At 41.9% G+C, this 16,794-nt stretch overlaps 1 protein-coding gene across 1 annotated transcript in view; it reads left to right on the forward strand.

Annotated features, from left to right (window-relative positions):
* The window catches only part of TBC1D2B (TBC1 domain family member 2B), a 64,052-nt gene that overhangs the window by 2,536 nt on the left and 44,722 nt on the right, over positions 1-16,794 (forward strand). Inside the window, exon 2 of the mRNA XM_037910886.2 lies at positions 14,398-14,551. Within this exon, the coding sequence (XP_037766814.1) occupies positions 14,398-14,551 (154 nt within the window). The remainder of the gene's footprint in view (positions 1-14,397; positions 14,552-16,794) is intronic.

The raw sequence follows: 16,794 nt of genomic DNA on the forward strand, positions 1-16,794 counted from the left end.
GAGGCCCTTTGGGAAAGAGAGGGGTTATGTGAGGGTAGGGTCTTAGAAGTCTGCATTCGGTCAAGCACAATCAAGAGGCCAGAGGTGATGTATAGGTACCAGAAATAAAAGCAAATCTCTTTGTCATCTGTTTTTACCTTTCACAGGGTTGGGATGCTTGTCTTAAGCAGCCATGTGATTGACCATCAAAAAAGCTATTGCCTAATGTATGTAGTCCTTATTTAAAGATCAAGCAAACTTTTATACTGGAATCTTGGGGATATTTTGAAAGGAACTGGTTAAGTGAAGATTTAGTTGCTGGAGGTGATCATTAGTGTATGTTTCACTGCACTGGCAGGTTTTTATTCTGTGTTTGTACAGCACCTAGCACAGTGGGGTCCTGGTCCGTGATTGTGGCTCCTTGACATTGCGACAACACAAACCATAAATAAGAATTCTGGATCCAGGATTTAATTGATCTCTTTACTCAAAAGTAACCAGAACAATAATACTTTAAGAACTAAAATTGTTTTCAGCCAAGTTCTGCAGAAATAAAAATAAAGATGAATTGATGTTCAAAATACTGGTGGCCTGATCCATTCCTTGTTGAAGTCAATGAGAGTTGGATTGGGCCCTTACTAAATTTTTAATGCAGGATAAAAGCCTAGCTGATTAGAGAAAAAATTACACATAGGAGCACGAGGACCTTACTGAGGAAGAAATTCGAATCAAGTGTAGCTTTCATCCCCCCCATGTCATATGCTTAATTTTCCTCAATTTGCTTCTTGTTCATAATTTCCAAATCTCATGGTACAGTCTTTCCCATTCAGTATTTATAAGCTTAAATAAGAAATAAGCATCAGCACCACAATATGAAATGACTGTATTATTGAAGAACATATTAGTACTTCACAATGCTTCAGATTAGCTTTTTAACATTCAGGACCTAATCCTCAGAGTTGCTCAGCACTTGTAACTTAATGGGAGTTGCAGGTAATCAGCTCAATTACTCTCAAGAGACCGTTTTCCCATTTGAAAACGTTTCAGGAAAAGTGTCACAGTCTTCATGAAATAACATGCGGGTCCCAAATTGGGTTTGGGGGACCCTCAGTATGACTGCGAGTCTGTCACGGAAGTCACGGATTCCGTGACTTTCTGGGACTTCTGCAGCAGGTGGTCCTGGGCCAACTGCCCTGACTGCTGCTGGGGCAGTCTTGGGCCACTGTGCCCTTCCCCTGCAGCAGCAGCAAGAGTTTGGGTTTAGGAGGGGGCTCAGGGCTAAGGCAGAGGGTTGGGGTGTGGGAGTGGGTGAGGGCTCTGGGTGGTGCTTACCTCAGGGGGGCTCTCCGGAAGCGACGACATGTCCCTCGGCTCCTAGGCGGAGGCACAGCCAGGCGACTGTGTGCGCTGCCTCCGCCTGCAGGCACTGCCCCCGCAACTCCCATTGGCCGTGGTTCCCAGGCGCTCCGGAAGGTGGCAGTGTGTGGAGCCCCCGGTCGCACCTCCACCTAGGAGCCGAGGAACATGTTGCCACTTCCAGGGCGCTGGGTAGGGAGCCTGCCAGCCACGTCAACACCCCTTCCCCCAGCAGTAGCAGTGGTTCCAGGATGCGCACTGCCTCCCCCCCCCGCACCAGTGGTGCCCCAGAGTCACCTCCCCTCAGAGCACCCACAGTGCACTTGGGCTGTCCCTCTCTCTCTCCCCCACCCCCACGCCAGAGCACCCAAGTTTTAGTCAGGGGTATATAGTACAAGTCATGGAGAGGTCACGGGCTGTGAATTTTTGTTTACTGCCTGTGACCTGTCTATTACTTTTACTAAAAATACCCATGACTAAAATGTAGCCTTAACCATCAGTGGTCCTTGGACAATTTGCTGGTTGCATGGTGCTGGCTTTCCTTCTTATTTCTAGCTCTTAAAGCACATTAAAGAAGGTTAACAGAACATTAAAAGCTTTTTTTAATATTACTTCGCTTCATAAGCAATTACTGTAATTGCCACCACAGGCCCTTGATGAGTGGAGTGGGGAAGGTGGTTTTCGAAATTATCTGTCTTCTAGTGATCCAGATCATGAAAAATTTGAGAACCCTTTGTCACGGAGTCACCGGGCGATGCTCTGGAACTACTCCATATGAAGCCAGTCAGGACTCTGGGGAAGCGTCCTGTCTCTAAGCAGACTGTCTCCAGGGCAAGAAGCTTATACAACTTTGGCCTTTCTGGGGCTGACCTCGGAGCATTCAGCATCCCCTCTTTACACCATGCACCAAAACACCAGAAGGTTTATTAGAAGACAGGAACATGGTCTAAAACAGAGCTTGTAGGTACAGAGAACAGGACTCCTCAGTCAGGTCCGTCTTGGGGGACAGGGAGGCCAGAGTCCCATCTGGGCCTCCCTCCATTTCCCCAGCCAACTCCAAACTGAAACTCTCCAGCTCCTCCTCTCGCCTTTGTCCCTTTCCTGGGCCAGGAGGCCACCTGATCTCTTTGTTCTCCAACACCTTCAGTTGGCACCTTTGCAGAGGAGAGGCCCAGGCAATCAGTTGCCAGGAGACAGGGTGTTGGCCATTCTCTATGCAGACACCATCAAGCTGGCCCTCTAGGGCTCTGTAACAATCATATACCCTTATCCTACTGCCTAGATACTTAAGAAATGCCATGGGGAAACTGAGGCACCCACACGGTATTCAGAGAAAACGTTAAGAACATTCCCACTTCTTCACACCCTTGCTTTAGAATAATAGGGCCTATCCTGGAACCATTTGCTACCTGCACTTAATGGTATTGATTTGGCTGGATATGCTCAAGAGTGAACATCAATTTCTGTTTGCAGAATCAGGCCCTTTGTTTCATAGAAAGGAGGGGAAAAAACCAACCTTCCTGTGAGGGGTTGCCCCCCTTTTAAGATGCCACCTAATGTGCTGAGATATCACTGAGCCCGCCTGTTCAGCCAGCAGATGCCCCCTTTAACCTGGTCTGGCTGAGTCAGGCTCTTAAGCCTCCTCTAGCGCACACACACAGGCAGGGCCGCACCCCGCTGCAGAAAGACACAGACACTGAGATCAGCTCTGGGAACACTCCGCTTAAGGGACTTGCCCCAGCACTCAGGTGTCTACCTGCTTTGGAGTGCAGACCCAAAGGTATATTGTCTTGCACTGTATAGAAAAATCTGCACATCGCAAGCTCATAAAAATTTGCCCTCTTCCTTAATGTGAAGAGAGAGATGCACGACTTCTTGCCCTCCCCCCAGTTAGAAATTGGGTTTAATAATAAAATAAATTTATTAACTATAAAAGGTAGATTTTAAGTGGTTAAAGAGATAGCAAACAGAACAAAGCAGATTACCAAGCAAATAAAACAAAACACACATACTAAGGTTGATTCACTAAAGAAATTGGTTACAAAGAGTAATTTCTCACCCTCAGTATTGTTACAGGCAAATTACAAAAAGGCTTGAAAGGCAGCTGCAGTGGCCTGCAGCTTGAGATCTCAAGATCTTGACCCCCCCACTTGTTAAGGCAACTCCCATCTTTTCATGTGCTGTAATGTATGTGCTGCTTATTGTATTTTTCACTCCATGTATCTGATGAAGTGAGTTTTAGCCCACAAAAGCATATGCCCAAATAAATTTGTTAGTCTCTAAGGTGCCACAAGGACTCATTGTTTTTGTTGATACAGACTAACTAATATGGTTACCAAACTGAAACCTGTCAGAAATGATACAGGCATGCAGATTGGATAATCACATTCAGTATATAATAACCTTTCCAGTGATAACTTACATGAGCATCTTGCATAAACTATATCTCAGTTAAGCCATGTCCATATCATAAGCATATGTCCATAAAATTATGGAGTGTAATGTCGCATCCTTTCCCCCACAAATCCTATAAATATTTCTTACCAGGTGTCACGCTGTCTGATGTGGCTCACAGCTGTAAGTGCTTGCCTCATGGCAGACTGTCAGAAAACAGGGCAGATACCCCAAACTGGTGGTGTAGTCTATAATTAGATTTCACCAAGCTAGTACCAAATGTGAACTCCTGGATCACTATGCCAATCTTAGCATGGAGTCACAGTCCCCTTAGACGCTCCAGTCTATCTTGCTACTGAGACAAATGGGACTTAGTGATAAATGGGGCATTTATACCAAAGATCACATCACATTTAGGTTGCTTCCAGTCCAAAGAGACCAGTCACTTACCAGAAATCAATTGGTACTCTAGATCTTACACCAAAGACAACACTGGTAGCCAGTTCTACAGTGAAGTAACTAAAGATTTATTAGCTAAGAAAAGGAAGTGAGGTTTTTGAGAGTTTAAAGCAGGTAAAATATATGTTCGCGTAAATCACAATCTATAATTCCGAATGGTAGCAAAGATCTAATAATCTGCCAGTTTCCCAAAAGTGTCTCAGGGCTACCCAGAAGAATTCTGGGGATCTCAGTTTCTCATTCAGTTATTCTGCCCTGTTAAAATCCAAACTTTCCAGAGATGCAGGATCTTTCCCTGGATCCATACTTGTAGCTTCTTCTCACAGAAAACAAGTTGACAGGGTCACTACCCACATGGGCTTTTCCTTTGACGATATAGAGCAGGGTGGATTTGATTTAAAGCAAATTGATTTAAATCACTAGTTAGGAAGACTCTATTTAATAATGGATTTCTACATAAAAATGCATTCTTGTTGGTTCTTAAAACCTTAATAGATATTCTTCACAACTCCGAGATAGATGTAGATTTCATTTTTAGAAGGTACACATTATACATTTTTAAGTGACTTATTTTGAAAACTTTTCAGATTAGTTTTACAGCTATATCAGAATATGAATGATTGTTTGGTAATTAGCATTTACCAAAGCTAATTGAAGTATATATTTATGAAGTCATAGGGAGGTAAACTATCTCCAATTCAACAGGTTAATCATTAATATTTGGAGGATTTTCTTGCCATGCTGTATTAGGTGGAGAACATCACCAGACATTTAAATTGTTTTATTTAACTAAAACAATAGTGTTATGTATTCAGGATTTTTTTTACTTCAGCAGCAAACATAATATTTTAACAAAACAAACATATGAATTTTTGCATGTAGTTAAACATTCAAGTTTTTTAAAATCAGGTTTGTTTTTGTTAAAATTGTTTTTAACTAAAATAGTTAAATGAAATCTTTTTTAAAAAACAAACAAAAATTAAATAGACTGTGTCAGCCAGGTCAACATGAGAAACTTAAAATATTGGCTTCTGCAGCTAACTCAGTCGTCTTCACCTGTTTGTTCATAATCTGGGAAAGAAAAACAAGCTTTCCTGCTTTTTCAGGTCCGAAACGATTTCTCAGTTTGGAATGAATTCTTCCAAAGGAAAAAAATATTCTTTCTACACCGGCAGAAGAAGCTACTTCTGTTAAAAGTGAGATTATCTCTTCAAGGGTCTCTGAATCCGAGTGCTTAAGTGACTTCCACCAGTTCACTGCTCTGGCTTTCTTTAAAGCATCATCAGCAAACGTGTTATTTCTTGAATGGCTCTTATTCCCAAACTGCGTTTCTTGTGCAGCCTGCTGCCATTAGAGGTTTTCCCTTCTAGTGAGAGAGTTGTATGTTAGATCTCAAATCAATGAAGCCTACACTCAGAAAGACCTCAAGGCTTCTGGAATATCCTGCTCAAACAGTTTCACATTTGTGTCTACTGCCTGTCCCTCCCTTCTCACGTTTATCTCCAGAATTCTCCTTGTCCAGATCTTTTCTGCCCCCAACAGTCTTCTTCTATTCATTGAACTTTTTGAAATTTAGCACTTTTAAAGAGAGGTAAGGAATTGACTCTGTGTACGTAAATTTGCAGAAGGACAATAGGATTGAGGTCTGTTATTTTTCGCCTCTATATTATTTATTTATTTATTTTTAAAAACATTTTTTCTGTTAACAAGCATGTTATCTCTGGAGACACAAATCCACAGTTTGAGAACTATAAAACAAAGCATCTCTGATGGTATCTTCTAGACTGAGCACTGAGTCCCAGTGGGTAGATAGGAAGATTAACCTAAATAATCTATACAGAAGCCCCTGGAACCCCATAAAATTGGGTCCTTAATCCAGGAACTATTGGAACTCATTTATAAAACTTTTCTTAAAAATTACATGAATGTATTGTCTCATACCATAGAATTAGAATTTCTAATCCGTATTCCATGATGAGATATCTTTGAGGTATAATGTATCTTTATCATTAGATTAGTTTAGATAGATCATTAGATTAGATTAGTTTTTCCTCAAAAAGCATTTTATCAAAAAAATCATATTTTTTTGATTATTGATTTTTATCCACCTTGATATAGAGTGAGGAATGCATTTTGAGTCTTTGACCTCCGATCATCGCACACAACGACCACTTGCTTTGAAATTAGCATTTTTCTGTTAGAGCAGTGGTGGGGAACCTTTTGTCTATCAGGGGCCATAGACCCATAGAAAAAATCAGTCCTGGGCCACACACAGCCCCACGGGGGGGAGTGTGGAGGCTCAAGGCTTCCCCCTGCAGTGGGGCGAGCTGGCTCTCATGGCTCCAGTCCCACGGGGGAATGTGGAGGCTCAGGGCTTCCCTTAGGCTCCTGTGTGGGGCTAGAAATGAGGGGTTCAGGGTATGGGAGGGGGCAGGGGTATGGGGTGCAGGAGGGGCTCCGGGCTGGGGCAGGGAGTTGTGGTGCAGGAGGAGGTTTGGGGTACAAGCTCCGGGAGGGAGTTTGGATGCAGGAGGGGCTCAGGACTGGGGCAGGAGGTTCAGGGTATGGGCTCTGGCCAGGTGGCGCTTACCTCAGGCGGTTCTTGATTGGCGGCACAGTGGAGCTAAGGCAGATTCCCTGCCTTGCCTGGCTTCGCACTTCTCCCGAAAGTGGCTCGCGTGTCTGGCTGCTACACGGAGGCAAAGCCAGGCGGCTCTGTGCGGTGCATCCTGCACGTGCCCACAGCCACCGCCCCCGCAGCTCCCATTGGCCATGGTTCCCTGTCAATGGGAGCTGCAGAGCCGGTGCTGGGGACAGGGGCAGCACGCGGAGCTTCCCTGATCGCCTCTGTGCCTAGGGGCCGTGGGGACATGCCGGCCGCTTCCAGGAGCTGTGCGAAGCTGACTGGACTTTTAATGGTCTGGCAACCCTAGGTTCCCCCTGCACCAGGGCGAGCTGGCACTCATGGTTCCAGCCCTGCATGGGGAGCACCAAGGCTTGGGATTTCTGGCCCACAATGAGGAGACTTTCCCATGGGCTGGATGAAATTAAGCAGCAGGCCGGATTCGGCTCACGAGCTGTAGTTTCCCCAATTTTGTGTTACAGTTCTTCATTTGAATTTCACAAGGCTTCTTTCCTGTTTGATGGCTCATTTGATGTGTTGTTTAGTTACAGGGTATATTCAATGTAGATGTTTGCTATTGCATTATAACAGGATACAGATAAGTGAAAATAATGCAAGTAGCATCCCATTAGTTTTCATGAAGTTTAAACACCAAATATACTCTTATACATTTAACAATTACTTTGATCTATACTAATATACAAGTGAACTGACCTGGTTTATAAAAGCACTACTCACAATAGTGCTGAGGGCATAATATGATAAAACAAAACAATGTAAAATACAGTAACAACATAATTAAAAACCCCACATATAGATTCAAACTAAATAGATTAAAGGGGTCATAAAAACATCCAATACTTGGTCAGGCCAGTGGTCTGTCTAGCCCAGTATCCAGTCTTCCAACACTGGCCAATGCCAGGTGCTTCAGAGGGAATGAACAGAACAGGTAATAATCAAGTGATCCGTCCCCTGTTTTCCACTCCCAGCTTCTGGCAAACAGAGCCTAGGGGCACTCAGAGCATGGGGTTGCGTCCCTGCCGATCCTGGCTAATAGCCATTGATGAACCTATCCTTGAGGACCTTATCCAGTTCTTTTTTGAACCTTGTAGTACTTTTGGCCTTCACAACATCCCCGGCAAGGAATTCCATAGATTGACTGTGCGTTTTATGAAGAAATACTTCCTTTTGTTTGTTTTAAACTTGCTGCCTATTAATTTCATTGCGTGACCCGTAGTTCTTGTGTTATGTGAAGGAGTAAATAATGCTTCCTTATTCACTTTCTCCACAGCAGTCAAGATTTTATAGACTTCTATCATATCCCTCCCTTAGTGGTCTCTTTTCCAAGCTGAAAAATCCCAGTCTTTTTAAACTCTCCTTAAACAGAAGCTATTCCATACCCCTAATAATTTGTTGTTCTCTGTACCCTTTTTCTAATTCCAGTATATCTTTTTTGAGATGGGGTGACCAGATCTGCACACAGTATTCAAGATATGGGTGTACCATGTATTTATATAGAGACATTATCATATTTGCTGTTTTATTATCTATTCCTTTCCTAATGTTTCCTAACATTCTGATAGCTTTTTTGACTGCTGCTGCACATGGAGCAGGTGTTTTTTAGAGAAGTATCCATAATGACTCCAAGATCTTGCTTGAGTGGTAACAGCTAATTTAGATCCCATTATTTTGTATATATATAGTTGGAATTATGTTTTCTAACATGCATTACTTTGCATTTATCAGCATTGAATTTCATCTACCATTTTGTTGCTCAGTCACCCAGTTTTGTGAGATTGCTTTGTAACTTCGCAGTCTGCTTTGGATTTAACTATCTTGAGTAGTTTTGTATCATCTGGAAATTTTTCCACCTCACTGTTTTCCAGATCATTTATGAATATGTTGAACAGCACTTGTCCCAGTATAGAATCCTGTGGGACACTATTATTTACCTCTCTCCATTCTCAAAACTGACCATTTATTCCAACCTTTGTTTTCTATCTTTTAATCAGTTACTGATCCGTGAGAGGACCTTCCCTCTTATCCAATGACAGCTTACTTTGTTTAAGTACCTTTGGTTAGGGACCTTTTTAAAGGCTTTCTGAAAGTCTAAGTACACTATATTCATTGGATCACCCTTGTCCACATTTTTGTTGACCCCTTCAAAGAATTCTAATAGATTGGTGAGGCATGAATTCCCTTTACAAAAACCATGTTGATTCTTCCCCAACAAATGATGTTCATCTATGTGTCTGATAATTCTGTTCTTTACCATAGTTTCAGCCAGTTTGCCTGGTACTGAAGTGAGGTTTACTGGTCTGTAATTGCCAGGATCACCTCTGGACACTTTTTTAAAAATTGGTGTTACATTAGCTATCCACCAGCCATCTGATACAGAAGCTGGTTTAAATGATAGATTACATATCACAGTTAGTAGTTCTGCAATTTCATATTTGAGTTTCTTCAGAATTCTTGGGTGAATACCATCTGGTTCTGGTGACTTAGTACTGTATAACTCAGCGGTGGCCAACCTGGGGCTCCAGAGCCGCCTGCGGCTCTTCAGAAGTTAGTATGTGGTTCCTTGCATGGGTGCTGACTCTGGGGCTGGAGCTACAGGTGCCAATTTTCCACTGCTCAATCCCAGGCCCTGCCCACACTCCACCCCTTACCCCGAGGGCCTCGTCCCTTCCCACCCCCTCCCCTGAGCCTGCTGCACCCTTGCTCCTCCCCCCTCCATCCCAGAGCCTCCTGTACACTGTTGTGGCAGGCAGGAGGCATGGGGAGGGAGGGGGAGGTGCTGATCGGCAGGGCTGCCAGCGGGCAGGAGGTGCTGGGGATGGCAGGGCAGGGAGGAGCCGATGGGGGCTGCTGATGTATTCCTGTGGCTCTTTGGCAATGTACATTTGTAAATTCTGGCTCCTTCTCAGGCTCAGGTTGGCCACCCCTGGTTTAACTTATCAGTTTGTTCCAAAACCTCCTTTAATGACACCTCAGTCTGGGACAGTTCCTCAGATTTGTCACCTAAAAAGATTGGCTCAGGTATGGGAATCTCCCTCACATCCTCTGTAGTGAAGACCAATGCAAAGAATTAATTTAGTTTCTCCACAATGGCTTTATCTTCCTGGAGATGCTCCTTTAGCATCTCTGTCGTCCAGTGGGCACACTGATTGTTTACCAGGCTTCCTACTTCTGATATACTTAAAAAAAAATTTGCTGTTACTTTTTGAGTCTTTGGCTAGTTGCTCTTCAAATTCTTTTTTGGCCTGTCTAGTTATACTTTTACACTTGACTTGCAAGAGTTTATGCTCCTTTCTAAAAAAAAAAAAAACGAGGAGTACTTGTGGCACCTTAGAGACTAACAAATTTATTTGTACATAAGCTTTCGTGGGCTAGCCTACGAATAAATTTGTTAGTCTCTAAGGTGCCACAAGTTCTCATTCTTTTTGCTGATACAGACTAACACGGCTACCACGCTGAAATATGCTCCTTTCTATTTTCCTCAATAGGATTTAACTTCTAATTTTTAAAGGATGCCTTTTTGCCTCTAACCACTTCTTTTATTTAATTGTTTAGCCACGGTTGCACTTTTTTGGTCTTCTTACTATGTTTTTTTTAAATTTGGGGTATACATTTAATTTGAGTGTGCATTATGGTGTTTTTAAAAAGTTTCCATGCAGCTTGCAGGCATTTCACTTTTGGACTGTACCTTTTAATTTCTGTTTAACTAGCTTCCTCATTTTTGCATAGTTCCCCTTTCTAAAATTGAATGCTACTATGGTGGGCTTCTTTGGTGTGTTCCCCCCCCACAAGGATGTTAAATTATATTATGGTCGCTATTACCAAGTGGTTCAGCTATATTCACCTCTTGGAGCAGATCCTGTGTGCCACTAAGGACTACATCAAGAATTGCCTGTCGTCTTGTGGGTTTCAGGCCTAGCTGCTCCAAGAAACAGTCATTTATGGTGTCAAGAAATTTTATCTCTGCATCCTGTCCTGAGGTGCCATGTACCCAGTCAATTTGAGGGTAGTGAAATCCCCCATTATTATTGTGGGTTATTTTTTTTTTAATAGCCTCTCTAATCTCCCTGAGTATTTCACATTCACCATCAGCATCCTGATCAGGTGATTTGTAGTATATCCCTACTGATGTCTTTTTATTATTCAAGCATGGAATTTCTATCCGTAGAGATTCTGTGGTACAGTTTGGTTTATTTAAGATTTTTACTGCATTTGACTCTGCATTACGTGCTTTCCTTCATATATAGTGCCACTTCCCACCTGCACATCCTATTCTGTCATTCCTATATGTTTTGTACCCTGGTTTTACTATGTCCCACTAACGATCATCACTCCACCAAGTTTCTGTGATACCTATTACATCAATATACTCATTTAATACCAGGCACTCAAGTTCACCCATTTTAGTGTTTAGTCTTCTAGCATTTATATATAAGCACTTATAAAACTTTACACCTTTTTAGCTGTCTGCCATTATGTGATGTAATTGGATGGGACTCTTTTTCATTTGGCTGTTTCTCATTAGATCCTACCTGTACTTAATCATCTTCCATCCTCTTCTCCTTACTAGGATATAGAGAATCCTCCATTAATAGATCTTTCCCTGAGGGATGTTTCTGTCTGAACTGCATGCTCCTCCGCACCTGTCAGCTTTCCCCCAGCCTAGGGTTATCACATTTCAGGTTTCCAAAGAAAGGACACTGCTGTGGGAGGGGGGAATATTTGTGAGGGCGGATGGTACAGTTCTGGAGGGGGTACCTGCAGAAGGGATACTCAGTGAAAGTGGAGGGCACTGTCGCTCCCTGTCACAGTTGGAGGGTGGCTGGTACAAGCCCAGGATGCAGCTACAGCCATCAGTCAGCGCCTCCCTGCAGGACCCCCTCCCTAGGGCTGGGAGCTGGGTCCTAGGTGGGTGGGATCCCACAGCTGTGGCTTTCAGGGGAGGGACCAGTTGGGAAGTGGAGGACCAGTCAGGGTTCTTTCTGAACTGCAGCTCGTGTGCTCTGCAAAAGCCCCGGACATTTCCTGTTTGAAAAATCTGCCCGGACAAAGAAAGGAGGCTCAAAAAAGAGGCAGTGTCTGGGAAAATCCGGTTGTATGGTAACCCCACCCCTTAGTTTAAAAACTCCTCTATGGACTTTTTAATTTTACATGCCAGTAATCTGGTCACAACAAATATAAATAGGCGGGGGGAAGGAGAGCTAATAAATTTGGGGCACAGCGGTGATACTAACAATTCTTCTGGGAAAATGATGAGTTTGGTTTTCAAAAATGGGACAGAGATATGAGTTTTATACCCTAAGGCAACTACAGCAGAAGCACAATTGCCTGCTGACTTAAGACACAACAGTGGGATCCCAAGAAGCTGGGAATGTCTGAGTGCAGTTGAAGAAGGAAATCAAATATAGCCAGGGCTTTGAGTTTAAGCTGTTGCTGTTTTTAATCTGTCGCTTCCTAGGTAACTAATATGGGGGAGGAGGAGGAGTATAGCATGAAAATGGTTATGAGCAAATTATGAACAGAAACACTGATGTGAATAAATATACCTTTAAAAAAAAAAAAAAAGCTTGAGGCAGTGAGACTTAGAAGCTGCTACTGAGTGACAAACAGAGAACAGCTTTTTAAATTCTAAACGCTGTATAGGTGTATAGCCCTGTAAATACTCAGTTGCCTTCTGCTTTAAGACAATAACATGATAGTTGACAAAGTCTACATATAGAGAGACCTAAAGGGAAATACTAATCTACCAGGTAACCTTGGCTCTATAATTTATTAGTAACTGGATAAAACTGCCACTGGATAAAAATTGAGCAGGAGATAACTTCTGATATAGATGTGGAGAACAGTGTTTGGTTTAGAAATCTCTCAAGGACTCTACAGCCAGGAAATTTTCCATTTTCACTTATGATGATGTCAAAGATTGGACCTAAAAGGAGAGACATTTAGAGATCTGACTCAGTCACTCCCAGTGATAGATGAATGGATAGATGAGTGTTTACTTTGTGTTCTGTTTTTCACTTTTGTTCTTCAATTCATGGCAGATACTATGCAAACCAGTCATTTTCTATCTCATTTTATAATGCAAATTTTTCTCCACAACTGGTGGGTGAAAAAGAACAGAATGTGTGAAACTGGGTTCTGCTGATACAAGGAATTTGAAATACCGCATGCAGGATGTTTGCCTTGCACAGCAGCCAATAAAAGTGAACCTTTGGTATCGTCTCTTCTGGGAGTTTTGTTTAACAAGGCACCAGGACAGGAGATTTAAGCTATCTGATTCTGCATGTGAAGTGTTGAGAGTCATTTGTGTAAAATCTGGTCACCAGATCCATAATCCTCTTCCTTGTACCCCAGGGATCGGCAACCTTTGGCACGCGGCCCATCAGGGAAAGCGTTGGCAGGCCGGGACAGTTTGTTTACCTGTCGCATCTGCAGGTTTGGCCGATCGCAGCTCCCACTGGCCGCGGTTCACCGTTCCAGGCCAACTGGGGCTTTGGGATTCGGCGTGGGCTGGGCCAACTCTTCCCGCAGCCCCGGAATGGCGAACCACGACCACTGGGAGCTGCGATCGGCCGAACCTGGAGAAGCTGCAGGTAAACAACCGTCCCAGCCTGCCAGCAGGTTTCCCTGGCAGGCCGCTTGCCAAAGGTTGTCGATCCCTGTTCTACCCAGTCATTTTTCTTTATTGATTTAACAGAGAAGACCAATCTGATAAGAATAATGGCAACAAATGCTCTCAAGTAAAATATGATAAAAATGTATTTAGATTTGGGTTTTACTGCATAGTTTAAAGATGTTTACATTTCCCTTGCTCATTCTGTTAATTAGCAGAGGACTTAACTGTTTTAAATTTGTAGATTAAATGTCTTAAATATTTATTTCATTGCAGTTTTGTTACACTTCCTCTTGCTGTAGGAGTTAATAGTTTATATAGCAATAGATACGTAACAGAACATGTAAATATATTATATTAAAGGACGCACTGTAACAGTATATATTCTTGTCCACTTTCAGCCAAGCACATTATAAATACTTAGTATCAGGTTCTTGCTGATTGTAGGTATGGAGACTTGGTTTTTTCTGCAGTCTTTATTCATGTATATTAAGAATTCTTCATAGTGTCTTGGGCTAACTTAAATGTTCAGGAGGCTGTCAAGGAAGCAGCCACATCAGGGCTGTGCTATAGTATGGGAGCAGCTTCTTGAGACTTGGGGAGATGGAGATGCAAAGGTGGAGAAACTAGGCATACATGATTAGTTTTTAAAAGTCGATTTGGCTTATTAGTGACGTGTGTGTGTATCTATCTATCTAAAATTACAATAAAGCCGTTTTTGGATTATCATATTTAGTGGAATGTTATTGGCACCTCTGCTCTCTTGGCACTAGAGTCCTGCAAATGTGCAGACCATGTTTTCGGATTATGGATCGGATGCAGATACAAATTTTGTATCCACATAGGGCTCTACTTGGTACCTCTGTTGTCTTCCTTTCAATACAAGTTAAATTATATTCATGTTTGACAAGTGTATCAGTCTTTGTTTTTCAGTACTCTGGTCTCTTTTTTGTAGGCTGCTACCCGTCAGGACATGACATACTGGCTTCAAGAACTTCAACAGAAGAGATGGGAATATTGTAACAACCTTGATGTAGCGAAGAGGGACAGCAGAACTTCACCTACACCCAGTGACTTTTCCAAAGGTCTTGTTGCCAAAGACAATATAGGTAGGTTGAAAACTTGAGTTACACATATGGAGCATGTAGTATTTCTGTTTAGTTCATGATTTTGTTCATGGTAAATTTTCTACAATTTCCCTCCTTTTTTTCCTTCTTTAAAGCAGATTGCAAATGTTCTTGTAAAGTTTGCAGAATCACGTTCTCTAAAATCAATATATTTATATTAATTTCTTGTGTTTATAAGTGTGCCTCTTAGATGTAAATGTAAGTTCATATGGCTGTCCTAACCTATTTCAGTCATGGAACATAATGATACTTAAAAGAATAGATTTTGTAAATGGAAACAAAATGGAGTACTGTTACGTTTGGGTCACATAGTGTGAAAGATCTCAATTTAAAGGGTGTTAATTCATCCTTTTATTGTCAGAATATCTTAAAATGTGGCATGTTTAGTTTCTTGGCATTTAAGGTCCACTTCCTCAGTGGGAAGGGAGAAAAATCTTTTCAGACGGAAAGAGTCTAGTTGATTTTTTACTTTGGTCAACTATAGAAAGCATAAAAAATTATCCTGTTCTACATTCTGAACAGTTATTACAAATGTAGCAGACCAAATAAAGCTCATGCCTTTACTGCTAAGGGCAGTGCATTGATGTAAACATAATTGCTATGGTGGGGGAGAATAAACAAAACAAGACTGCTGAAAACATGTGGTGAGAGAATATTTTGAGTTTAACATAGTTTGTTAGACACCCGTTGTGTTTTATTTTTATTTTTCTTGTAATCATTTCTTATTTTAAGCCTCATTACTTGTACTCACTATCTCTTTGTAGTTAATGAACTTGTTTTATTGTTTTATCTAATCCAGTATGTTAAAATTGAAGTGTTCGGGAAACTCCAGTTATGGTGGCATTTTTGTGCATATTATTTCTATTAAAGAAATAACGGATTTGCATTGTCCAGAAGAGGGGGTTGGGCAGTGCAGGATATACATGTCTGGGGAAAATCTAAGACTGGGGGTGTCTTGGGGTCACCCTGCAGTATAACTAAGGCTGGTGACAGCCAGAGCCTAACCCAAGTGTGGCTGGCAGCCTGCAGTTACACACAAACACTCAGGGTGTGACTTGCATGCTGTGGAAAACAGTTTGTGAGCAGCCCAGGAGGGAACTACTTCAGCAAAGCATTGTAAGGCACTCAAAGTTGCAGGGCCAGGGTGGCACACCTACTCATTAGTCTAGATTGTACCCTGGAATGTCACAGCATGTGCTTAAGTGCTTTGCCAAATCATGGACTTAGTCTCTTGTTTGTTCCCAATTTGAAAAAGACTGATAGACATGCCTAGTATCAAAAGTCTTGTCCTTCCAAAGCATATACTTTACTAAAAGAGAAGCTGATTTCAGGTCTAATCAAATGCCTAATATATGGTGCCCTAATGAGAGTGAGTGGGTATAAACTAATTTATAAAGTACGATGTCTTGCTGAATAATGCAGTTTCAAGATAGGCCACTTTCATTTTGTGATAATAATTCACTTTCTACTGTGTTACTGTGCAACACGACTTACATGCAGGTAATATATTGAATATTCGGTACTAATTCTGATAGTTGTCCTTATGAAAGTATGGAAAGGTGGAAGCAGCTCTAATTAGTAACCAACTTTTCATTAGAAGTTTGATGTTTTCTCCCAACCTTTAAGACAGTGAAAGACAATTTTTCACTTCAAATTTTGCGTGTGTGGTTTGACAGAAAGAGAATATCTTTATTCAAGCTTAATATAAACTTTCAGAGATATAAGAGGTATAGAAAGTGCAGCAATGCATTTTTCAAACTTTTATGTTTTTGCTGATGTAGGACAGACACTTCGATTCGGTTTGCTCTTTGATTATGGCAGAAAACTGATGCCTTCCATCATATCCAGAAATGGGGACGTAGATCTTGATGTAATTCTATTGTATTCCAAATGGGACATGAAAGAAAGCTCCCTTGGGCTAATGCAGACTTTTAAGGTCAGGTATATTTTTCCAGTATTTGGCAAAACTCAAAAGGCTTTAAAATTCATTGGCTTAGACTGGTTCATTCCATAGTAACAGAGGAAATTTAAGTCGAGTCTCCTCCCCCCGCTCCCCAAAGTTCACATTCCCCTGTTGGCCTGCTGCAGCACTACCCTCTAACCCAATTCCCTGCCTACATTTGAGACAGTAGTTGTAGTTTGACTGTTCTCTACCACAGAGGATTTGAAAATATGAGACTAGTTATTTTTACTAGGTCTCCCTTCCTTACTACTTATTTAAACTT

This window comes from Chelonia mydas, chromosome 10, assembly GCF_015237465.2.
Source record: "Chelonia mydas isolate rCheMyd1 chromosome 10, rCheMyd1.pri.v2, whole genome shotgun sequence".
Taxonomy (NCBI): Eukaryota; Metazoa; Chordata; order Testudines; family Cheloniidae; genus Chelonia; species Chelonia mydas.